The sequence below is a fragment of the Oryx dammah genome, unplaced genomic scaffold, assembly GCF_014754425.2.
Source record: "Oryx dammah isolate SB20612 unplaced genomic scaffold, SCBI_Odam_1.1 HiC_scaffold_1, whole genome shotgun sequence".
NCBI lineage: Eukaryota > Metazoa > Chordata > Mammalia > Artiodactyla > Bovidae > Oryx > Oryx dammah.
In genome coordinates, this window is record NW_024070185.1 from 61,544,651 (window position 1) to 61,571,289 (window position 26,639).

Genomic DNA, 26,639 nt, shown 5'->3' on the forward strand with positions numbered 1-26,639 from the left:
CAGAACATACTAAGAAGAGGTGGCAAGAATACACAGAAGAACTGTACAAAAAAGATCTTCACGACCCAGATAATCATGATGGTGTGATCACACACCTAGAGCCAGACACCCTGGAATGTGAAGTCAAGTGGGCTTTAGGAAGCATCACTACGAACAAAGCTAGTGGAAGCAATGGAATTCCAGTTGAGCTATTTCAAATCCTGAAAGATGACACTGTGAAAGTGCTGCACTCAATATGCCAGCAAATATGGAAAACGCAGCAGCGGCCACAGGACTGGAAATGGTCAGTTTTCATTCCAGTCCCAAAGAAAGGCAATGCCAAAGAATGCTCAAACTACCACACAATTGCACTCATCTCACACGCTAGTAAGCTCAAAATTCTCCAAGCCAAGCTTCAGCAGTACTTGAACCATGAACTTCCAGATGTTCAAGCTGGTTTTAGAAAAGGCAGAGGAACCAGAGATCAAATTGCCAACATCCGATGGATCATGGAAAAAGCAACAGAGTTCCAGAAAAACATCTATTTCTGCTTTATTGACTATGTCAAAGCCTTTGACTGTGTGGATCACAATAAACTGTGGAAAATTCTGAAAGAGATGGGCATACCAGACCACCTGACCTGCCTCTTGGGAAACCTGTACTCAGGTCAGGAAGCAACAGTTAGAACTGGACATGGAACAACAGATTAGTTCCAAATAGGAAAAGGAGTACGTCAAGGCTGGATATTGTCACCCTGCTTATTTAACTTATATGCAGAGTACATCATGAGAAACGCTGGGCTGGAAGAAGCACAAGCTGGAATCAAGATTGCCGGGAGAAATATCAATAACCTCAGATATGCAGATGACACCACCCTTATGGCAGAAAGTGAAGAGGAACTGAAAAGCCTCTTGATGAAAGTGAAAGTGAAGAGTGAAAAAGTTGGCTTAAAGCTCAACGTTCAGAAAACGAAGATCATGGCATCTGGTCCCATCACTTCATGGGAAATAGATGGGGAAACAGTGGAAACAGTGTTAGACCTTTTTGGGGGGGGCTCCGAAATCGCTGCAGATGGTGATTGCAGCCATGAATTAAAAGATGCTTACTCCTTGGAAGGAAAGTTATGACCAACCTAGACAGCATATTCAAAAGCAGAGACATTACTTTGCCAACAAAGGTCCATCTAGTCAAGGCTGTGGTTTTTCCAGTGGTCATGTATGAATGTGAGTGTTGGACTGTGAAGAAAGCTGAGCACTGAAGAATTGATGCTTTTGAACTGTGGTGTTGGAGAAGACTCTTGAGAGTCCCTTGGACTGCAAGGAGATCCAACCCGTCCATCCTAAAGGAGATCAGTCCTGGGTGTTCACTGGAAGGTCTGATATTGAGGCTGAAATTCCAATACTTTGGCTGCCTCATGCGAAGAGCTGACTCATTTGAAAAGACCCTGATGCTGAAAAAGATTGAGGGCAGGAGGAGAAGGGGACAACAGAGGATGAGATGGTTGGATGGCATCATCGACTCGATGGACATGGGTTTGGGTGAACTCCAGAAGTTGGTGATGGACAGGGAGGCCTGGTGTGCTGCGGTTCATGGGGTTGCAGAGAGTCAGACATGACTGAGCAACTGAACTGAACTGAACTGAAAATGTATTGATTCTTCTGAAACATGCTTTTTCATTCCTTATGTTTGTGATGTAATCTGTTTTCCCTGCTATATGATATAACAGTGTATGAATATGCCAACATTATTACTCCCTTCACCTGACAGTGATATTTAGCTTGTGTCAAATTTTTTATTATAAACAGTGCTACCCTGAAACTTCCCATGCACATCTCACAGGGTGCATATATAGGAGTTGGATTTCTGGGTGTAGGGAGTTGCTCTCCAGAGTCACCCTCCCTTAATGTTGTAGCCCTTTGAAAGTTCTGACTTCTTTGGGGAGTCTCATGCCCTCCCTCCCCCTTGCCTAAGATTGCTTGGGTTTCAGTTTTCACATACTGTTCCAGTGCCTAATAATTGTTTTATTTTTCTTGCAAGCTCAGTTATGAATTTTAAGGGATTTGTTATATTTTATCATATATTTATTTGTTTTTCAGAGGCAGGTTTTGGATTTTTGTGGTTGCTGTTTCTTTCTTTTCAGCTTCTTCTTCTTTTTTTTTTTTTGATACCTAGTTTTCCCAGTTACTAAATTGCAAATCTGGGCTCAATTTCATTTTTCCTGCCTTTCCTTTGTTATAGTGGTTCTTAACCTAGGTGCAAAGACCTCTACTTACAGGGAGTGCCTGAACCCATCTACCATAATCATATGCATATTGGGGGTGTGTGTGTGTGTATATGTGTATGATGTATTTTGGAGGGAAAGTATTCGTAATTTTCATAAGATTCTGAAAGAAACCAACCCGAAGAAGGTAAGAATCATTGAATTATCGAGTTTTAATACAACATAGTAACATTTTGATAACTTAATTGTAATGATTTTCCCTTTTAGTAAATCTTAATCATGACCACTTCAATAAAAGCATCAGTTTTGAAATAATTATTGTCATTAATGTGAATGTGTCTTAGAAAGTCGAGATCTGGGTATATAACTAAAAGTTATGTGCTTAGCTATAAACTTCAAAGCATGACTTGTTAAAAAGAACACAACATTATTTGAATTTTAAAGCTCTGTGCTGTCTAGTGTATAATATATAAATGCATAAATGCTTAACTTTTAAGCCTTTTATTTTGAAATAATTTCAGACTTTTAAAAAGTTGCAAAAATATTTCAGAGTTCCCATATACCTTTACCTTTTACCCACCATCACCAATTGATAACATCTTGTATAACCATTATCAAAACCAGGAAATTAACACTGATACAATATTATTAACTAATCTGCACAACATACTGACCTTCCCAGATTGTCCTTCAAATGTCCTTTTTCTGGTCTTCCAAGTTGTATTTAGTTGTCCTATCTTAGTTTCCTCTAACCTGACAGTTGCTCAGTCCTTGTTGTTTGTGGCCTTTTGAAGAATAGCAATATTTTGTAAAGTATCTCTCAACTTTAGTTTCTCCATGTCAGTTAGAACTGGACATGGAACAACAGACTGGTTCCAAATAGGAAAAGGAGTACGTCAAGGCTGGATATTGTCACCCTGCTTATTTAACTTATATGCAGAGTACATCATGAGAAACGCTGGGCTGGAAGAAGCACAAGCTGGAATCAAGATTGCCAGGAGAAATATCAATAACCTCAGATATACAGATGACATCACCCTTATGGCAGAAAGTGAAGAGGAACTAAAAAGCCTCATGATGAAAGTGAAAGAGTGAAAAAGTTGGCTTAAAGCTCAACGTTCAGAAAACGAAGATCATGGCATCTGGTCCCATCATTTCATGGGAAATAAATGGGGAAACAGTGGAAACAGTGTCAGACTTTATTTTTCTGGGCTCCAAAATCACTGCAGATGGTGACTGAAGCCATGAAATTAAAAGACATTTACTTCTTGGAAGAAAAGTTATGACCAACCTAGACAGCATATTAAAAAGCAGAGACATTAGTTTGCAAACAAAGGTCCGCCTAGTCAAGGCTATGGTTTTTCCAGTGGTCATGTATGGATGTGAGAGTTGGACTGTGAAGAAAGCTGAGCACTGAAGAATTGATGCTTTTGAACTGTGGTGTTGGAGAAGACTCTTGAGAGTCCCTTGGACTGCAAGGAGATCCAACCAGTCCATTCTAAAGGAGATCAGTCCTGGGTGTTCTTTGGAAAGAATGATGCTGAAGCTGAAACTCCAATACTTTGGCCACCTCATGCGAAGAGTTGACTCATTGGTAAAGACCCTGATGCTGGAAGACATTGGGGGCAGGAGGAGAAGGGGACGACAGAGGATGAGATGGCTGGATGGCATCACCGACTGGATGGACATGAGTTTGAGTAAACTCTGGGAGTTGGTGATGGACAGGGAGGCCTGGCGTGCTGTGATTCATGGGGTCTCAAAGAGTTGGACACGACTGAGCGACTGAACTGAACTGATAATCAGGTTATACCTTTTTGGCAAATACTTTCTCACTGCATGCTCAAATACTTTAGATAAATATCTAGTATTATTTTTATTGCTATCAAATTGTGATTACCTTTCGGGTAGCAGAGGTTTTCATTCTCTTAATGACACGTAGAAAGTTAGGGAAAGAAAGATGATTAATGAAAAGCAGATCCTGTGTTTAAATGATGTATTTGCTCTTGACATTTTAAATTGTCTAACTTTAGCACATACATATTCTGAACTTATTCCATACATCCAGCCAACTTTATTCAATGCAGAGGCCATTACTCCCCATTTCCCTGTTGAAGTGATCAGCCTTCACTCTGCACCATCTTCCAGTCAGTCTTCAGTCACTGACACTTGACTTCTGCCCACACTCCATCAGAGAGCCTGTTCTTGTAAAAGCATCTTTATTATGCAGTCAAATTAGTATCTTCCAGGTCTTGTCTTTCTAAACCTCTTTGCATCAAATAGTGGTGAAACTTGAAATTCTCTTCTCACTAAAGTGCCATATTATCAAATGCTAATCTTCCTTGTGATAGTCTAATGATTCTTTCTCTTACTTTTCACCCCAAACCTCCCTCCATCCCCACTTCTGAAATGTCACTGTCAGTGTCCCCAAGTCCTGTCTTGGCTTATCAGTCTTCTTGGCCTCTTTATCCTTCTGGGTAATCCTATCTCATAGTTTCAGGTACCATTTCAGCCCTAATGACTTCCAAATTCATTTTCCAGCCCCTGGTGAACTGTAGATTAAGCAGAAAGCCAGCCAAATTGTTCATTTCACAGACTTTAAGTTCTCTGTGTCTGAAACCGAAATACTTTCTCCCCATCGTTACCTTTCTCCCATGTCTCTGTTTTAGTGGTACCTCCCTTTGTGCAGCCATTCAGGCTGTTTCTTAAGAGTTATCTTTGAATCCTGCATCTTCCTCAGCCCCGCAGTGTAACTTATCACCAAATGCTGCTGATTTTACATCTTTGTCAATTCTTGCCCAGATCACTGCAGTACCACGCCGTTTTCCTCTGCCTTCACCGTTGTCTTCCTCAAGTCAAGCTCTGTACCACTAAGAGTGAGCAACCCAAAATGCAGATAGTAACACATCCAGTTTATGATGAGATTTACTGTTTCCACAGGACTATCTGTTGTTTGTTAAACATGACTGATCTCATTTAATGTTTGCAAAACCCTATTATCCCTGTTTGTACTGATGAGGAAAGTAACTCAGCTAATAAGCGGGGTAATTGACATGTAACTGTCTGAGCCACCAGGGAAGCCCAAAACCAAATCTATCAGATCACAAAGCCCTCATTAGCAATTTTATAAAGTTGACCACCTCATTCTTCTACTTAAGGCTTGACATTGGCTTCTAATCTGCAGGGTAAAGTCTCAGTTCTTGAAGACATGTCTGGCTCTGCTGACCTTCCGTTTGCCTGTCTCCCAGCCTCACCTCTTGCCTTGGCTGGCCTCTCACTTGATGCTCTAATGTAACCACAATGCTTGTAGTCACTACATGTGAGAAATATGTGTGTACCTTTGCCCATCCTCTCCCCTCTATTTGAAATGTCACAATTAGCCTCTAACTAGACTCCTACCAATCAATCTGGTTTACTCCCATTCATCATTTAAGGTCCAGCTCTGAAAGGACATAAATTTGTGAAATTTACAAAACTCCAGTTTGTGAAAAAGGAAATACACATGACTAATAAATATGATTATTTCTTAAAGTGACAAAAATTTACACAAATTATCCAAAGTGATTTGTTAGATAAGTCACAATGGATAGACTTAGGTAAAATTACATAGAAGACAAATGACATGAAATATTTTTATGAGCCATTGTGTGGAAGGCAGTCAACTATGAAATAGTATCTACAAACGTTGTAATTTTTGTAAATCTAATTTTTGTGAATCACAGATAAAAGACTAGACAGATAACTGTAACCTATAGTAGATGAAGAGTGATTTTTATATCATTCTTTTTAAGTATCTAAATGTTCTGTAGTGTAGGCGTTTTACTAAAATAAGAAAAGTAAATTTTGGTGAAAAAAGTACCAATTCTAGGCTTTCCTTCCTCCTGAAAGCTAGCTCTAACACCTACCTCCTGCTGGGTCAGTTAACCACCCTGTGTGTTCTCATAATACCCCATGCATATCTTCATTATCACCCTTAGTACAGTATAGTATGGCATGTATTTGTCTCCTCTCTCACAGCACTAGGAGCTCTTTGAGAAGGGGTGGTATATCTCTGTAGCTCAGTTATGCCTGGATGTGGCAAGCATCCATACCAATGTATATATTTGGTATGTGAGCATGAATAAATGAATAGATTTTAAAATATCGTTCCATGGGACTGTTTGTGTTTATCATGTCTTAAGAGGTTTAGAAATTTATGCTATTAATCAGGCATTACCTGGGGTAGTAGAAAAAGGCTTCACTTTTGGTGAATCTGACTTCAAGCTGAGAGTGACCCAGTTCTTGACAGTCATTGTATTGAAAGCACCACCACCACCACGCTTAGGTAGCAGTTAATGCAGTTGTAGATGTGAAATCTTAGCCCAGATAACCACCCCAGTGGGGTTGTATTTGGCCAATGTAAATATTTACCAGGCTTTTCTAAGGGTGAAGAGAAAGCCTTTCAGCAGGTAAAGAATCCACCTGCAATGCAAGAGACACAGCAGACACAGATTCAATCCCTGGTTCAGGAAGATCCCCTGGAGGTGGGCATGACAGCCTACTCCAGTATTCTTGCCTAGAGAATCCCATGGACTGAGGAGCCTGGTGGGCTCCAGTCTCAAGAATCATAAAGAGTTGGACAGCTGAGCAGCTAAGCACAAACACACACAAATATTGAACAATGGCAAATACCACAATGGTATTTTAGGGGCATCTTAGGGGAAACTGGACTTCCCTGCTGGCTCAGACAGTAAAGTGCCTGCCTACAACACAGGAGACCCGGGTTCAATCCCTGAATCAGGAAGATCTCCTGGAGAAGGAAATGGCAACCACACTCCAGTATTCTTTCCTGGAAAATCCCGTGGATGGACAAGCCTGGTAGGCTACAGTCCATGGGGTCACAAAGAGTCAGACACGACTGAGCGACTTTACTTTAGGGGAAACTGGGCATTTAAAGATACATCCAGAATCTCATATTGTGATGTTGCCGTTTGACCACAGGTTGGTAATTATTCATTATTCTTGGGCTTCCCTGTTGGCTCAGATGGTAAAGAATCCGCCTGCAATGATAGAGACCTGGGTTTGGTCCTTGGGTTGGGAAGATCCCCTGGAGGAGGACACTGCAACCCACTCTAGTATTCTTGGGCTTCCCTGGTAGCTCAGCTGGTAAAGAACCCATCTGCAATGTAGGAGACCTTGGTTCAATTCCTGGATGGGGAAGATCCCCCGGAGAAAGGATAGGCTACCCACTTCAGTATTCTGGGACTTCCCTAGTGGCTAGATGGTAAAGAATCCACCTGCAATGTGGGAGACCTGACTTTCTTGGTTCCAATTTTTAGTTATGCCAAATGATACAAATTATCATTGGGCTTTCTGACTAGGCTACAAAATAGCAAAATATGTTTTAAAAATATATAGTATTTACCTACTACAAGTGAAATTCTGTCTCTGAATTCTATTAATTTCCTAATTACTGAGACACAGTAGTTTTTCTGTCCCTCATGTGCTAATATTTTGGAGAACTGCATCTTATACTCAACATCATATAATGATATACCAAATTGTTTTTATAATCATTGGTGTCCTAGAGTTGCAAACATAGTAATTATTACTATATTTATGAATTAACAGCAAGATGTCAATTCTACTGTAAAAGAATATCTATTCGGGAAACAAGTACATTTTAAAATAAGAGTAAATTTAACCAGCATATAGTCTTTGTTGTTTTTTATAATGCATTTTAGAGTAGTATGGAATGAAATTGAACAGAACCATTTTGGCCTATTGGATATGCTAATAAATCAGCCAACATTTGTCTCCTCACAGATCACAAATGTGCACAGCAGCCGGGCCCTTGACGTTCAGTTCCTGGACGCTGGCACTGTGACGTCTGTGAAAGTGTCCGAGCTCAGGGAAATCCCCCCTCGGTTTCTCCAAGAAATGATCTCAGTGCCACCTCAGGTACTGTATGTACACCCTGGGAGACTAACTGGAGGGAATTTGAACGCATTCATAATCACATTGTGAGATGCTCTCTCAAGTTTTGATAATGATTGAGCTTACAGCAAAACTGGAAATAATCCAAATGTGGAGTGGCTGACTGGATTTCAGATGTAAAATTTTGCTTAGACAAGGCGGCCAGTCAGACTTAGAGAATGTTGTTTGATAAATGTTTTTTCAAGCATGTTGAGTCATCAGGCTATATTCTCCAGTTAGCGATTCTATTTTAATAATTAGATGACTGTGCTGGCTTCTACACAGTTTCAGGATATTATATGTCGATATTTACTTCCAGAGTTCTTAATTAAGTAACCTGTCTTGGATATGTTTATATTTAACCCTTTCCGCATAGATTTCGGGGGCTTGCCTGATAGCTCAGTTGATAAAGAATCAGCCTGCAATGTGGGAGACCCTGGTTCGATTCCTGGGTTGGGAAGATCCACTGGAGAAGGGATAGGATATTCACTCCAGTATTCTTGGGCTTCCCTTGTGGCTCTGCTGGTAAAGAATCCACCTGCAATGCAGGATACCTGGGTTTTATCCCTGGGTTGGGAAGATTCCCTGGAGAAGTATTCTGGCCTGGAGAATTCCATGGACTGTATAGTCCACAGGGTCGCAAAGGGTCAGACATTACCGAGCAACCTTCACTTCACTTCCATAGATTTCAGTGAAAAAATTAACTATAGTCTATCATTCCTCTCTTGATAGAAATCCAGGTGATAAGAAGTTTGAACACCTCTGACCTCTGTACCCTTTGTTAGAACACCCATCCAGGGTCAGCCTTACCTAGAAAAGCTTCCCGGGGCTGGAGGGGAAGAGGGATCTGTCCTACTGCTTCTGAGTGTCTGAAGGTTATCCAAAGTGTACGTTCTTGGTAAAAGCCACTGTAAGTTTTTCTGTTAACCGTACTGGATTTGTTATTTGATAATTGTGAAGTTGGGAGAACCTTTATAACCAGCTAGGCCAAGCCTCTGGCTAACGGCATCTCCCTAAGAAGTTGAGAGTAGCAAATGGATGACCTTTGGCCAAGGCTGACCCATGAATATTGGATCTGAGCTGTTGGCTTGTATAGTGTTTTAAAATGTGAGTTAGTCGTTTGCTTCTATCTTCTGAAGCTAGAAAATGTGACTCTACTGAGCAGTCCCTTTTACAGGACAGCACTCTAAGGGAGCTTGGGAGTGCTGTTCTCTGTAGGGGAGGGTGCAAGCTCTCCAGTGCCCAGGCCCCAGCTGGCCTGCCTCACTCCCTCATGCCCACCAGGTAGCGTCTGCTCTCAGTGACTGCCCCACACAGAAAGGAGCCTCATCCAAGGGGCACAGTGGGAGACTGGGGGCCCTCAAGGGTGAAGAGAGGTGTGACAGTGAGGGTGGGGCTCAGAGAGGAAAGGAGGAATGTAAGAATCCTGGAAGTAAATTTGATCTCCTTCACAAAATTGCCTCCATCAATTCAAAGGCTCCCATGAGACTGGAGGGAGTCCCTGGGTTTATCTTTTCCTACCTGAGGTAGACATTCTCCAGAAGCTTGTGCAGTGATGGTGGGAGGTAGAAAGCATCAGGGAAAATGAGGCTTTTAGGTATCAACAGGTTTCAGTTTTTCTTAGCCTTCTTAATTCTCATAACAACCTCGTTCAAAAGTGAAAGTGGCTCAGTCTTGTCCGACTCTTTGCGACCCTGTGGGCTATAGGCCATGGAATTCTCCAGGCCAGAATACTGGAGTGGGTAGCTTTTCCCTTCTCCAGGGGAATCTTCCCAACCCAGGGATAGAACCTAGGTCTCCCACATTGCAGGTGGATTCTTTACCAGCTGAGCCACAAGGGAAGCCCTCCTTCAAAAAAGTGAGCACGAGTGCCTGGGGTACTCTAGAAATGCTTTATTCAGCAGTAAATCTCCACAAAGAGTTCTACAGTGAGTCAGGTTTCCTCCAAATGACACTTAATTTTTTTTTTTAAGTTGGACTTAGAGGAAGGACTTCAATATAAGTCCTAATCTTGTCTTCATGACTTTGTGACCTCACTTACACAGGTTAGTATGTCTGAGTCTTTTTCACCATCTGTGAAATCAGATGGCAACACTAGCCTGCCAGTATTGTAGTATTGTATTGTAGGGTGAGAAGTCCGTACCATGCCTTTATAACCCTGGCTCACAGAATGGTAGTAATATAAATAGGAACACAGACGCTCCAGCCCAAGAGCTGTGATTGTCACTATTAGCTGTTGCTTGCTTTCTATCTTGGTAACATTTGACTTGTATGAAAATAATATTGACGTTACTCTTAAGTACCTGTTTTAAGATGGTGTGCCCTCTTTTCCATTGTGTTTTATTTTCAGGCTATCAAGTGCTGTTTAGCAGATCTTCCACAATCTATTGGCATGTGGACCCCTGATGCTGTGCTTTGGCTAAGAGATTCTGTTTTGAATTGCTCAGACTGTAGCATTAAGGTTAGTTATCTTAATGGTCTTGATAAATGGGAGCTTGTCAGCCAAAAGGACTCATTTGGTTTTTGTGAAAGAATTTTATCTTTCTGTAAATTGATGCTTTCACATCTGACACACTTTTGTAGTTAGGAGATTGATTACATGTGTAGCTATGAGACATTTCATGGTTTAATTTTTATTTAAGAATTTATCCTGTATCTGCAGTATTATGTTTAAACCTTTTATATAATTTTTTGATTATTAATAAAGTAGCAGATAGTTTTCAGCTCTTAATTTGCTCCATGATAAGGAATTGAGTACCCAACAGAGGACCACAGTCTCTCTGTCTCTTTTTTCTTTAAGATTTATTTATTTATGTTTATTTTTTTTGGCTGTGTTGGGTCTTCATGCTGCACGAGCTTTTCTGTAGTTGTGGAGAACAGGGGCTACTTTCTTGTTGCGGAGCAAGGACTCTAGTGCACTGGCTCAGTAGTTGAGGCACGTGAACGTAGTTGCTCTACAACACGTGGGATCTTCCCATACCAGGGATTGAATTGATGTCCCTTGCATTACAAGGTGGATTCTTAATCATGGGACCACCAGGGAAGCCCTGGACCATATATTTCTTGATAAATGTTTCTAAAGGCCATTTAAGTAAGTCCTGTGTGTCTTTTTTTTTCCTAAAGTAAAATGAATTATAAACAAATTTTGCTTATAATCTTGGTTTTTTGTCTCTTTTCCTAAAACTTGTATAAACTGCTTTCTTTCGTGTGTTTCTTTTTCACACTCTTCAATCTTTATATCAAAAACACTGTTCATATTTCCGAGAATGGAAATATAACATTAAAAAAAAAGAAATGTAAGATAGTATTTCTCTATTTTAAGTAATATAAATAGTGTTATAATTTTATACAAGCATGTAACAGTTAACAGTGAAATGTCCTTGAGAAATCTCTTCATGAGATTTCAGTTATTCTAGCCCACACTGATTTTCCTGTCTTCATTCTCCTCTAGGGCTTATCATGGACAGTCACACAGTTATGCACCATTTTGTATTCTTCAGTTGCCACACGAATATTGTTTTCTCAGCTACATTTTCAGCTCCTAAAGCCAGGGTATCGGTCAATAAAAATGTTTTTAGAGGTTGATGGTTGAAATAGTGTTTCTGTACCATTAATATCAAAATGAATTAACAGTCAGTACTTCATTAACCTTCCAAAAGATGAATTTAAATTGACTCCTCTTGCTACAAGGAAAACTTTTAAAGTAAATGACTTTAGAAGGATTGCCATGTTGGTGTTTCCTTGTCTTCATGTCTGTGTTCCTGCCTTTCATTTCTTAGCCCAGTTTGATAAAAGATAGAAGTATCTCATTTTTGTTCCTAAGATAAACCAGAGGAGCTGGTGAGAAGAATTAACAGACACCCAGCCCTCGGGGGCACACAGCAGCCTAGTCCCAGTTACCAGCGTGTGGGGCTTCTGTACAGACTCTCCCACTGCCAACAGAAGAATGTAGACAGGTCGTCGGAGGTCTCCTGGGCAAAAGGTGCAAAATGGTGACTAATTTTGGCCTATTCAATGGAGCTTTCTTCCTCTTTTTCTCCCAAGGCCCCTCTCCTCTTATGTTACTAGGGAAGAAGAAGAGGGGTGAGAACAGATATTAGGACCAAATAAGGAATTTGGACCCAGGGTCCCAAAAGATATGGTGAAAGGCAAAGCTTTTTCCTTCCCCTCCGTGTCTGAGGGTGCACCAGCACTAAGCAGAATGCTTATAGGATGTTTTGCTGTTTGTGTTGTTTTTATTGTTGCAGTTGGATGATGAGCACATGGGGATTCACCATGATGTTCTTTCTACTTGGAGTGTTTTAATATATCGTTAATTTTTAAAATTAGTCATAGTAATCGGACTCAGACCTTTAGTAAGTCTTAGGTATTTTCAGTTTTTAGAGGTTAGTAAATTTTTCGTTTCTACAAGGTGCTACTGGTTTCTAGACTGCTTGGACCTACAAGCTTATTCTTTGCTCCAGCTGTGATAGACAACTCATCTGACCTTAAATAAACTGATTTTTAGCAAGTTGGGTTTTTTGCAGAGTACTGTTTTTTAATATTTAAAGTTAACATAATGACCTCTAGGAATCCAGCATGAACTTGGATTTCTTAAATTGGTGTTTTGTGTTTTCCAAAGGTTACAAAAGTGGATGAAACCAGAGGTATCGCACATATTTATTTATTCACCCCCAAGAACTTCCCCGATCCTCACCGCAGTATCAATCGCCAGATTACAAACGCAGACTTATGGAAACATCAGAAGGATGTGTTTCTGAGTGCCATATCCAGTGGAGCCAGCTCCCCCAACACCAAAAGTGCAAACACCCCCATTTTGGGCAGCACTGGAGAGAATTTCAGAAAGAGCCTCACGGATGTCCTCAAGAAGTCTGTGGTCAACCACCCCAGCTCTTTCTTTACAAAGGAACTGCCACCTCCTGTCCACTTATCCAAGCCAGGGGAACACATGGATGTGTATGTGCCTGTGGCCTGTCACCCCGGCTACTTTGTCATCCAGCCATGGCAAGAGATACACAAGCTGGAAGTTCTGATGGAAGAGATGATTCTCTATTACAGTGTGTCTGAGGAGCGCCATGTGGCAGTGGAGAAAGACCAAGTGTATGCTGCCAAAGTGGAAAATAAGTAGGTCCTTAGACAGAGCCTTTTATTCTCCTCCTAAGAAAAATTTGTAGAATGATACCAAGAGTCCTTAATCCCTGCAGGGGGACTTGTGTTAGTTTCCCATTCATGCCCGACTCTTTGGGATCCCGTGGACTGCAGCCCACCAGGCTCCTCACTCCATGGGATTTTCCAGGCAAGCATTTGTAGTGCCATTTGGAATTACACAAATGGGTATTCTGAATGTGAAACAAGACCAGTGAATTATGTAATTTTTTAATATTCAAAATGATGTCATTTACCTGAAAATTGAATGATCATATTCCTGTTAAAACCTAATTATATCAGAAGTGAAGGTTTAAACATTTTTTTACTTTCCTGTGAGAAAAAATATTTAGTATTTATATTTACTATTTAGGAAAAAATGTTTTTTATGGATGACTTAAATTTTAAAAATAAGATATTTACTGGAGAAAATTTAGAAAATCCAAAAAAGTATAAGAAAACAAGATCAGCCAACCAGCATAACCCCTGTTAAACTACTTATGTATTTCTTCTAGGTTTTTCTCGTATACGTATTTCTACAATCAGTATATTACTACATGTAATTTCATACCTACTTTTTTCACTTTAATATAATTCTGTGAACCGTTTTTCATGGGATACCATTTCTTCATAAACATTTTTAATGGCTAAATATTCTATCATAAAGAGAAATCACAATTTACTTACCATTTTCTTTTTTATAGGTTTTTTTTCCTCCCAGACTTTTCACTGTTGTAAATAATGTTGAACTGAAATCTTTGTTCAACTCTCTGATTATTTATGGGATAGATTCCTAGAAGAGAAATCCCTTGTTTAAAGATTACAGGATTTTTGATATAGGCAGTTGGTTGCTTCCTAGAGAGCTTTTGCCACCTTTATAAGGTACAGCAATGCATATTTCACTGCTCTTTAGCCGTTGTATTTCCCTGGTGGCTCAGACGGTAAAGGGTCTACCTACAAAGTGGGAGACCCAGGTTCAGTCCCTGGGTTGGAAAGATCTCCTGGAGAAGGAAATGGGAACCCATCCCAGTATCCTTGCCTGGAAAATCCCATGGACGAAGGACCCTGGTAGGCTACAGTCCATGGGGTCGCACAGAGTCGGACACGACTGAGTGACTTCACTTTCTTTCTTAGCCATTGGACAGTGAGGCTTTGTTTAACACTTTCAGTCTATTTTCTCATGTTTGCACATTTGGATCCACACAGAGAACTGTCTCTCCCCCTACCCTTCCTGACCCAGCATACACACAGGCACATACCCCTAAACTCAGTTTAAAAAAGATCAACTGCTTATTTTTTCTAGAAAGTACTTTCATTCATTCTTATGATAAATACCTTAACCATAGGCATTTATAGAATTTTGTTATTTTTGTGGGAGGAAAAAAAATTTTAACTCAAAATTGAAAAGTATAATAGTCTCATTCTGAAAAGCATTCAAGTTATATGTCACAGCTTTTCATCTTAAAAAAAATATTTTGACTATGTCATGTTATTTATAGTCATAAGCATAAATGGGTTTCAATACAGGAACATAGTATAAATTTACCCTTCAGAATTGCTGTTGGATAGTTTAATCACAGTTAAAGCTAAACTGATGCTAACTCTTATCTGAGGAGCAGATTAATGGTGACTAGTGGTGAGTAGGTCCCACTGGAGCAAAGGGTTCTGTGAAGAGAACCCAAACACTGGAGACTATATTCAGGACTTCAGACTCCACCCCGACACCTCCATGGGTCTGACAGCTCTGCTGAGTCAGGACTCTTGGGTTAGATCAGTTAACTTGTCTTAGATTACCAAGGGATGCCTTATCTGTAGGAAGAGATTGTCTAATATTTTTTGAAACTTTACAAACTGAATCCATTTAAAGTGCTTAGAGCTTCTATCTTGCTTACAACCCAAGGACTATTTATTAAACTTTGCTCTCAGCTCTGGCAAGTTAAGACTTAGGAATTTCACGTATACTTTCAATTACAGTGGTTTCCACAGTTACCACAATATAAGAATAACCTAGACAACTTATTAAAACTGCAGGCTCCCCTTCCTCACCCCTGGACTGCTGAGTCAGAGTCTCTGACAGTGGAACCCCAGAATCTGTTTTAAGTAAACTCTCCAGGTGATCCACATGCAGCCTTGTACTAAAATTGGTAATGTAGTCAAAACTGAAGCCTTTTTTAAGCTGTCAGTTTTGAAAGTTGAAAGCTAAATAGAAATGCAACATGTAGGTTTTTCTGATGGTTCTCTCCTCACTGCTCTGTACCTCTTTATAGACTGAAAGCACAGACCACTGTCAGTCATTTGCCTGGTACAGCTTAAAGACAGTGATATTGGTGGAAGCCAAATGTTTTCATCTCCTTTTATACTTACACAAATTAGCAGCCTGCACCAAACTGTCATTTCTACAAGTGGAAATTTCTCTTCAGATTAATCTAAGTCTTATTTGCCCAGCTTATCTTCATTTGAATAATACTTACGATAATGGCTACCATTTGCCAAGTGCCTGTTATATGCCAAATGAATGTGTTAGGTACTTAAAATTTATTATTTCTTCAAGTAAATTAAAACTAAACATTACGCATGAGGTGACTGAGGCGCAGAGAGGTTAAATGAAGAGCCCAGAGTGACATGATGGAAAAATGGCCCAGATGGGACACCAGCTCAGGTCTGTTTGGCCCCCAAAGCTCATGTACTTTTTATGATACCTTTTTGTGTCCCTATTGTTTCTGTGGTTCGTGGATTATTGCTTGCTGCACTTTGGGCTTATCTGAAGGCTTCTGGAGTTCATCCCAGAAACTCAATCACATAGAATGTTTGAAGTAGTCTCTGTAGCTTTCTTCTGGCGTTCATGCTACAGCATCTGTGTGTGGGTTCCTGTACCTGTTTTCGCCCAGTGTGCCCTGGCTGGAGAATCTGCTGCTCCAGCCAGCCCCCGCCCAGCGTGTGTTGCAGTGATGAGGCTGCTGCTCCACTGGGCTTGTGGCTGACGATCTTGTTTCAGGGGGTGGCTGGGTCTGCTGCCCAAGGCAGAGCCTGAACCACACCTTTCGGGAGCAGAGACACTTTCATTATAGACATTATTGACAGTCATCCTTTTCTTGGTATAATTGGAGAAGGAAATGGCAACCCACTCCAGTATTCCTGCCTGGAGAATCCCATGGACAAAGAAGCCTGATGGGCTACAGTCCACGGGGTTGCAGAGTCAGACACGACTAAGCGAGTGAAGTTTTAATACTCTTTAATCATGTAATCAAGACATAGGACTTTAAAATGGTCCTTCATACCTAAACTTTGAAGTCTAGGTTTTTCTCATTTTGATTGAGATGATGTAGGTCCAGAGGAGGAACGTATATTCATGTGAATTTCTTTCTCACATCTTGAACTTGAGGCCTGAAATCATACTCTTCTTCCTCCCTCCCCCCACCCCCACACACACTGTGCTCTCCTATCCTTTATAGGTTCTTTATTTTAGGTGGATTAAATTTTGTGTTTCATGTTATCTCAGGTTTGTAATTCCTTACTTGGCAAAATTAAAATGATCAATCAGTGGTCAAAACTTCTTGTCCTCTTTTCCCAGCCTGGCTTCCCAGTCTGACGGTCTCTTCCATTCCTCCACACTCCACTTTCCAGCTGCACGGTAGCCACCTCACTGCTTCACCCTGCCCTGCACGGTCTTCTATGTTTTTTGTTTTTTGTTTTTTTTTTCCCTCCTGCGTGTCCTCAGCCAGCCCTGGCTTGCTTTCCTCTTTCTATCTTTCACACATGGCATCACTAAGTTGCGTCCGACTCTGCAACCTATGAACTGTAGCCCACCAGACTCGTCTGTGCATGGGATGTTTCCAGCAAGAATACTGGAGTGAGTTGCCATTTCCTCCTCCAGGGGATCTTCCCTATCCAGGGATTGAACCTGCGTCTCCAGTGTCTCCTGTACTGGCAGGTGGGTTCTCTACCACTGAGCCACCTGGAAAGCCCACCACCCATGGACCTTGTTCCAAACGTGTGGCCGTCTCCTGTCTCCCCATCGGAGTGAAGGGATCCATTAGCCTTTTCCTGGTCGTCCTCCATGCCACTCTTTTCCTCCTGCTTAGAGGTGATTCTCCTTTATCAGCTCCATGAGGCTTATAAAAGGGTATTGCGTGAACAAATTCCATCAAATGAGCCAGTGGCAAAACAGAGGATAGTAACCTCTGGAAAAAGAAGAAGCAGTCTCCTAAAAACTTCTGTAACAATACAGTTTTATATTTTGATGAACAACCTTTTTATTAATTTCTCTTTTCATAAAAAAAATGTTGCCCCCTTAAAGCAAGTATTGACTTTGTTTTTCTTCTCTTTTAATCCAATGCACATCTAGGTGGCACAGGGTGCTTTTAAAAGGAATCCTGACCAATGGACTGGTGTCTGTGTACGAGCTGGACTATGGCAAGCATGAATTAGTCAACATGAGAAAAGTGCAGCCCCTGGCAGACATGTTCCGCAAGCTGCCGTTCCAAGCAGTCACTGCTCAATTAGCAGGTAAGTTCTGGGGAGTCTGAACATCATTGTTTTCCAGTGGATTGTTGAACATTTGGGTTGTTTATGCTTTTACTGTAGAGTTAAGAAAAAGCCCACAGCTACATATACTAGCCAAAGTAAACAAATGGAAACAATGAAACAACCAACAGGAGAACATTGCATGATTAATATTTCATAATTTATTGCATAAATTATAATGCATTTACAAAATGGACTTTCACAATTACAAAACATTCCTGGCTTGCAGAATATGACCATTTTCATGGCCAATATTTGCATTGCAGCTAACAGCACAGAAGTGTGTGATTTTAGCACATTCACACCAGCCCATTGACTCTCATAAAATCTGAGGAGCTAAACTAATAGGCATAGAGTGGTACTTCTTTATGATAGTATCTGATGAGATTCGTTTTATCTTCTATGAAAGCAGTGCAGGTGTCGGTGGCCCCTCCATGTGCCCTCTACCAGCAGTTAACATGGGTGCCTAGCTGAAGCTCTACCCAGACAGCTGGCAGCATTAGCAGAGGGTGTGGAGGTCAAGAGGGCTGAGGGGTGCCGACATCTCCAAGCATCTGGGCTGTGTGTCCTGCTGCGCTGGGAGTAGGGGGGTAGTGATGACCACATGTGCCACCCTCACTCTGCCCCCCACTCGCCCCATATACTTAGTAGTGGCAGAACTAACTTGATCTCAGAAATGAGAGCAATTGTGTATATAAATTCTTATTGACAGCTTTTATTAAAGAGATAGGGATAGATAGACAGAGATGGTCTTATTTGCCAGTTTCTTTGTCTCCTCCTAGACTTCAAATGAAACTCTCATGGTAGGCAGATGTGAGCCAAAACTGGCATCTTATGCATGGCATGGCTACCGTTGATCTGCTCTGAACTCAAGGTTCTAAATAACTAATGGTTACATTTTTCATTTTCCCTTTTTAATGTTCAGGTTTTGCTGTCAACACCTGTTGTTAAACATGACAGTCAGACCTTCCAGTGAGCATGTCTCTGTGAGTGAGGGGTGCATGGCACCGTCATCCCCACCCCCGGCTTCGTGGTCACAGTCACTGGTGCTGCTTGTGCAGGGGACTCTACACCCACTTGTTGTCACTGAATTCGAACCATGCTGGGAGGTTTAGGCTCTGTTACCATCACTTAAGCAGTGGTTTACAGACTATTCTAGGCTTCCCTCATCAGAAGTTCTTAATAATCCAAGAGGTTAGCCCACTCACTGATAGGTCTTTAAAATTATATATGAAACTCCCATACCTTCATCACTATGGGGCATAATTTATAGTTTATCTAATCTAGCATAAGTGAACTTAATTTTTATTGGCTTAATAGTATTTCTTGAAAAATACATAATTCTTGTCTCAGTTTTGTTTTAAAACCTAATTCAGAATTCTTTAACTTGAGCTCTCAAGTTTAAAAGTCATGAGGTTTATTAATAGATATGCATGAGATTTTAAATTCATCTGGTCCAACCACTTTATTTTGTGAGAAGTAAACTGAGGCCTGAAGGATTAGCTGGTTTCCCTAAGATCATACCATTGCATAGAGGAAGGGCTAGACATAGTAACTGAATCTCTAGACTTTCATTCAGTGCTTTTACCATGATGATGTATGTGACTTTAAACACTGAAAGTGTATTGATTCGTCTTCTTTTTTTTTTAACTCTATCTGGTTCATCAGAAAAAAATATGTGACTAAGAGAAATGTCATTGGTATTGATATTTTTCTCATCATCAGTCTGTTATCTACATATACTTAAGGAAAATGGGCAGTCTTTATTATAACTTCATTTTATAACATTCAAATGAAATTTGTGTCTGTAATTGAAGGTTTACAGGAGTAACCCCATTCGGAATAGAAAAACTGTAAGCAAAACTATTTTGAGACTGCTTGGCACCTCTGTTTTCAGTTAGGCAAGTCTAACCTGGTATGCTTAAGCTACTTTGCAACTGACTAAATAGTTTTCCATTATAACAGATCAAAGAAAGGCTCTTTTGACCCTTCACTGATCTTCAAATTCATGTCTTTCTCTTAGGAGTGAAGTGTAACCAGTGGTCTGAGGAGGCTTCGATGGTGTTTCGAAATCATGTGGAGAAGAAACCTCTGGTGGCACTGGTGCAGACAGTTATAGAAAACACTAACCCTTGGGACCGGAAAGTAGTGGTCTATTTAGTGGACACATCGTTGCCAGACACCGATATCTGGATTCATGATTTTATGTCAGAGTATCTGGTAGAGCTTTCAAAGGTCAATTAATCACTGATTCTGAGACCTTGACAACTAATTCAGATCTTTTAGCAATAACAAAAATGTAGTAGGCTTTTAAAAAAAAATTACCTCTGCTACATGGCTTTGACTGCTGTGGGAAGTTGAAAAGAATATGCTTATTTTTTTTTTTAAGCTTATGTTTGATGAAAGATATTTAACAAGTTTTGTCTTAACGGAGTTGACTTTCAAAGAGAATTGCACTTGAATTACTACTATAATATTAGAATTAAAATGTTTATCAATACAAAAACTGATTATCTTATAATTTTCTCGGCTTTATGATCTTAAAGACCCCTTTCCCTTTCCTGTTCATGTTTTCTTCCTTGTTGTGCTCAGTTCTTCTCCAGTTAGCTTGAGAATTTCATGGTTTAACCCTGCCCTAGTCTAGTTGTGGGTCCCAAAGCAGGTGGTCACCACACCATGTGAAGTCTCTCCCAAGTCTTCAGCACATCAGCATTACTACTAGTGGGGCTGCTGGAGGAACAGCCCAGGCAAACCAGCACATCCCTCACCCCAGATCACCCCAAATCTCAAGTAACTTCTCATTGCCCAGAGAGTGTGGACCGAGAACCCAGGCCTTCTACTATCTCCCTGCCCAACCTCACTATCCACTGCTTCTCCCTGCACCAGTCCCAGTGAACCTTCATCTGGTTCCCAAACCCCATGCATGCTTATCCAGAACTGCTGATGTTCTAAAATAAGTCTTCCTCCCCTCCAGACCACCACTGCTGCCTTCCCTCAGCCTGCAACTCATTTTGTCTCCACCATCCTTGTCTGTCGGTATCCTCCCTGACTTCCCAGGCTTATCTGGTTCCACTCCCTGATTCCCCTCCTGCTGCATTGCACTTCCAACTCTGCCTCTCATAGTGCCCAGACCTCCCTGAGCTTCCATATCAATAGTTGTCTGCACCAATCACTCCAATAGATTGTGAGCACCTTGAGGGAGGGAAGGAGGGATCTTAGTCATCTGTCCAGTCATATCCTGGTAGATATTTGATAACTGGTTCTAGTGGGTATGTGTGGGGGATGGGGCCAGTGAGCCTTGAAATGTAGTATCTGATGACCCCTGTGTTATAAATATTCCTACAGTTGTTGAGTTCCAGGTAACAATGTGAGTTGGGAAAAGATGCACCCAAGTGGCTCTTGTGAATTCTAGGATGGTGAGTTCAGTTTGACTGGGAAGCTTAAAATTTTGATTTTGAACATATACTGAGTTTAGGCTAGTTGACCTCTGTGTGAAGATATGCATAAATAATTAGAAATATAGAACGGATTTCAGGGCCAGAGATAAAAATTCTTAAATTCATTTGCTTATTTTTATTTGTGGGATTATCCCAGAAAGAAAGTACCAGATGTTTTAAATTTTTCATGTAAAATGTGTTGAAATTATCTTTCTAGCTTTTTGAAATTTACATTTAGCATTTATAATTAAAATGATTCAAAATTCAGGAATGATTATCCCAGTGATTTAAATAATCACTATGATAAAAACATTCCAATACATAAATACTTAAGTAAAATAAAGTAGTATAAACTTTTTTTAAAATAATGGTTTCTTTCCCTAACATCAACCAAAGAAAAACCCACAAATATCTTCAATTGTCTACAGGTAAGAAATAGGTGGTTTCTACTACTTCACTAACTTTAGGAATGTTTCTGTTACTTTTTAAAATAAAACAATTAATTGTTGATATAACTGAAAAGTTAATCTAGTGCTGAAACAGTGTGACAGACAAATGAGACTTGCCCCCTACCTCATACCATATTCAAAAGTCAATTCCAGGTAGAGTGAAAGCCTGAAAGTGAAAGGCTACTGTAGGAAGATAACACAGGAAACTACCTTTATAATCCAGGAGCAGAAGGGATACCTTAAACTGGATGCACAAAGTGCTAACAGTAAAGGAAAAGATTGACCCTTGAACATGCTGAGGGGAGGGCGTTTACTGGTGCCAACCCTCCCTGCTGTGGAAAATTCCTGTGTAACTTCACAGTTGGACGTCCTCATATATGTGGTTCCTCCATGTCTGTTGTTCCACATCTTCAGGTTCAACTGTCCAGAGATGGTGCAGTATTATAGTATTTTCTGTTGAAGAAAGTCCATCTGTATATGGGCTTGCACGGTCAAACCTGTGTTGTTCAAGGGTCAACTGTACTAGACAACATTAAAATGAAGAACATCTGTGCATTGAACACATTATTATGAAGGTGAAAAGGCAAAGCACAGATTGGAGGATATATACATACACATACACACAAGAAAAATAGATTACATATATTCAATAAATTATCCAGAAGCAAAATGGGCAATACATCTGAACAAACACTTCACAAAAGAGGAACTCCAGCTGGGCCATAAACTTGAAAGATGCGCAACCCATAGGACACAGGGAAATGCAAATTCAAACCTCAATGAGATACCACTGCTCAAGTGCCGGAATGGGGAAAATGTTTCTATTTCTGTTAATTCCAAGTGTGTTGAAGATGTGTGCACTTGTGCAGGGAGATGCTGGTAAAGAAAGTTCACAGCTAAACATCTGTAATATCTAAAACCAAGAAATAACCTACATGTCCATTAATAGTAAAATGGATCTTTTTAAAAACTGATACATTCATCCAATGGAAACCTCTGCAGCAATGAGAGTAAACAAACTACAGTCATGTGAACCAACACGGATTAATGTTAAAACACAGAGTTGAGCCATTGAATATAAACTGGGGGGGAAAGAGGCAAGTAAGGGAGTGATTACCACACGAGTAGAGAAAGTGGGAATTTTAGGAGGGCGTTGTGACCCAGAAGAGCACAGGTTGACTTTTGCTGGTAGTGTTGCCTGCAACAAGTGTTTGAATAATAAAAATTTGGGGCTTTCTTTGTGGTCTGTGGTTAAGAATCCACCTGCCAATGCAGGGGAAATGGGTGTGATCCCTGGTCTGGAAAGATCCCGCATGCCATGGGGCAACTAAACCCGTGTGCCGCAACTACTGAAGCCTGCCCACTGTAGAGCCTGTGCACCACAGCAAGAGAAACCAGGCAAGGAGAAGCCCACACACCCCAACTAGAGTCGCCCCTGCCCACTGCAACTAGAGAAAGCCTCCGTGAAGCCACGAAGACCCAGTGCAGCCGAGAAAAATAAAAATTTGAACCAGCACACTTACATTGCATGCCCTTTTCTCAAATGTTTGGTTCCACAACAAAAGGATTTAAAATTTTAAATCTGAAATATTAAAGCATTGCACTGTTTAAAAATATAGGGTAGTGCCCCTTGACAAGAGTATTTTCTTATAGCCTAGAGGGTTTTGCAATGTAGGAATACATTTCGTGGAAGCAAGAGTGTTCAAAGGTGTTTCTCATTAGTGATCTGTACACCAATATTAAAAAGTTTATATTAACAGCCTCTACCCCACCAGAAACTTTCCAATGATAATCCAAAGATACATTCCATCTACACAAACTCCTTTTTATGAGCCATGTTTAAAATTAAAACACTTTAAGTTTTTGTTTAAATGGTTTGTTCTGGAAAACACATTTGGGTTTTAAGAAGCTAAGGCTTTGAACACAAAAGTAAAAACAAACAAATGGGACTCAGTTCAGTCGCTCAGTCGTGTCCGACTCTTTGCAACCCCATGAATCGCAGCACGCCAGGCCTCCCTGTCCATCGCAAACTCCCAGAGTTCACTCAGACTCGGGTCCATCGGGTCAGTGATGCCATCCAGCCATCTCATCCTCTGTCGTCCCCTTCTCCTGCCCCTAATCCCTCCCAGTATCAGAGTCTTTTCCAATGAGTCAACTCTTCGCATGAGGTGGGCAAAGTACTGGAGTTTCAGCTTTAGCATCATTCCTTCCAAAGAAATCCCAGGGCTGATCTTGCAGTGCAAGGGACTCTCAAAAGTCGTTCTCCAACACCACAGTTCAAAAGCATCAATTCTTCGGCGCTCAGCTTTCTTCACAGTCCAACTCTCACATCCATACATGACCACTGGAAAAACCATAGCCTTGACTAGATGGACCTTTGTTGGCAAAGTAATGTCTCTGCTTTTCAACATGCTATCTAGGTTGGTCATAACTTTTCTTCCAAGGAGTAAGCGTCTTTTAATTTTATGGCTGCAGTCACCATCAGCAGTGACTTTGGAGCCCCCCAAAATAAAGTCTGACACTGTTTCCACTGTTTCCCCATCTATTTCCCATGAAGTGACGGGACCAGATATCACGATCTTCGTTTTTTGAATGTTGAGCTTTAAGCCAACTTTTTCACTCTCCACTTTCACTTTCATCAAGAGGCTTTTTAGTTCCTCTTCACTTTCTGCCATAAGGGTGGTGTCATCTGCATATCTGAGGTTATTGATATTTCTTCCGGCAATCTTGATTCCAGCATCAAAACTAAAAAGTTTTTTCCCAGTAAAGGAAATTCATCAACAAAACAAAAGGCCACTTACTGAATGGGAGAAAATATTTGCAAATGATATATGCAATTGTGGGTTGAGGAGGCCTTACAAATAGCTGTGAAAAAAAGAGAAGTGAAAAGCAAAGAGGAAAGGAAAGATATACCCATTTGAATGCAGAGTTCCAAAGACTAGCAAGGAGAGATAAGAAAGCCTTCCTCAGCAATCAGTGCAAAGCAACAGAGGAAAGCAATAGAATAGGAAAGACTAGAGATCTCTTTAAGAAAGTTAGAGATATCAAGGGAACATGTCATGCAAAAATGGGCTCAATAAAGGACAGAAATGGTATGGACCTAACAGAAGCAGAAGATATTAAGAAGAGGTGGCAAGAATACACAGAAGAACTATACCAAAAAGATCTTCATGACCCAGATAATCAGGATGGTGTGATCACTCACCTAGAGCCAGACATCCTGGAAGTCAAGTGGGCCTTAGGAAGCATCACTACAAACAAAGTGGAGGTGATGGAATTCCAGTTGAGCTCTTTCAAATCCTGAAAGATGATGCTGTGAAAGTGCTGCACTCAATATGTCAGCAAATTTGGAAAACTCAGCGGTAGCCACAGGACTGGAAAAGGTCAGTTTTCATTCCAATCCCAAAGAAAGGCAATGCCAAAGAATGCTCAAACTACTGCACAGTTGCACTCATCTCACACACTGGTAAAGTAATGCTCAAAATTCTCCAAGCCAGGCTTCAGCAATACGTAAACTATGAACTTCCAGATGTTCAAGCTGGTTTTAGAAAAGACAGAGGAACCAGAGATCAAATTGCCAACATCCGATGGATCATGGAAAAAGCAACAGAGTTACAGAAAAACATCTATTTCTGCTTGATTGACTATGCCAAAGCCTTTGACTGTGTGGATCACAATGAACTGTGGAAAACTCTGAAAGAGATGGGAATACCAGACCACCTGACCTGCCTCTTGAGAAACCTATATAGGTCAGGAAGCAACAGTTAGAACTGGACATGGAACAACAGACTTGTTCCAAATAGGAAAAGGAGTACGTCAACGCTGTATATTGTCACCCTGCTTATTTAATTTATATGCAGAGTACATCATGAGAAACGATGGGCTGGAGGAAGTACAAGCTGGAATCAAGATTGCCAGGAGAAATATCAATAACCTCAGATATGCAGGTGACTCCACCTTTATAGCAGAAAGCGAAGAGGAACTAAAGAGCCTCTTGATGAAAGTGAAAGAGGAGAGTGAAAAAGTTGGCTTAAAGCTCAACATTCAGAAAACTAAGATCATGGCATCCGGTCCCATCACTTCACCGCAAATAGATGGGGAAACAGTAGCTGACTTCATTTTGGGGGGCTCCAAAATCACTGCAGATGGTGATTGCAGCCATGAAATTAAAAGAGGCTTACTCCTTGGAAGGAAAGTTATGACCAACCTAGACAGCATATTAAAAAGCAGAGACATTACTTTGCCAACAAAGGTCCATCTAGTCAAGGCTATGGTTTTTCCAGTAGTCATCTATGGATGTGAGAGTTGGACTATAAAGAAAGCTGAGTGCTGAAGAATTGATGCTTTTGAACTGTGGTGTTGGAGAAGACTCTTGAGAGTCCCTTGGACTGCAAGGAGATCCAATCAGTCCATCCTAAAGGAAATCAGTCCTGGGTGTTCATTGGAAGGACTGATGTTGAAGCTGAAACTCCAGTGTTTTGGCCATCTGATGCGAAGAGCTGTCTCATTTGAAAAGACCCTGATGTTGAGAAGATTGAAGGCAGGAGGAGAAGGGGATGACAGGGGATGAGATGGTTAGATCGCATCACCAACTCAATGGACATGAGTTTGGATAACTCTGGGAGTTGGTGATGGAGGCCTGGTGTGCTGCGGTTCATGGGGTCGCAAAGAGTCAGACACGACTGAGCGACTGAACTGAACTAAACCCAAAATATACAAAGAACTCATACAATGAACATTTTTTTAATCCAATTTTTAAAATGGGCAGAAAATCTGAATAAGTGTTTTTCCAAGGAAGACATATAGATGACCAATAAGCATATAAAAAGATGTTCAACATTACTAATCAGCGAAATACAAATCAAAACCTCAGTGAGTTCTAATACATGTCAGAATGGTTATTTTCAAAAAGACAAGAAATAAGTGTTGTTG

The 26,639-nt window shown here is 40.7% G+C and overlaps 1 protein-coding gene across 3 annotated transcripts in view; it reads left to right on the plus strand.

Moving 5' to 3' along the window:
- TDRD7 (tudor domain containing 7) overlaps positions 1 to 20,331 on the plus strand; it is a 97,473-nt gene extending 77,142 nt beyond the window's left edge. For all 3 annotated transcript variants that reach the window (XM_040226935.1, XM_040227009.1, XM_040227067.1), the window contains 5 exons: positions 8,003 to 8,137; positions 10,503 to 10,613; positions 12,774 to 13,276; positions 17,643 to 17,803; positions 19,845 to 20,331. In XM_040226935.1, the coding sequence (XP_040082869.1) occupies positions 8,003 to 8,137; positions 10,503 to 10,613; positions 12,774 to 13,276; positions 17,643 to 17,803; positions 19,845 to 20,065 (1,131 nt within the window). In that variant the 3' untranslated portion in view covers positions 20,066 to 20,331. The remainder of the gene's footprint in view (positions 1 to 8,002; positions 8,138 to 10,502; positions 10,614 to 12,773; positions 13,277 to 17,642; positions 17,804 to 19,844) is intronic.
- Positions 20,332 to 26,639: the final 6,308 nt, after the last annotated feature.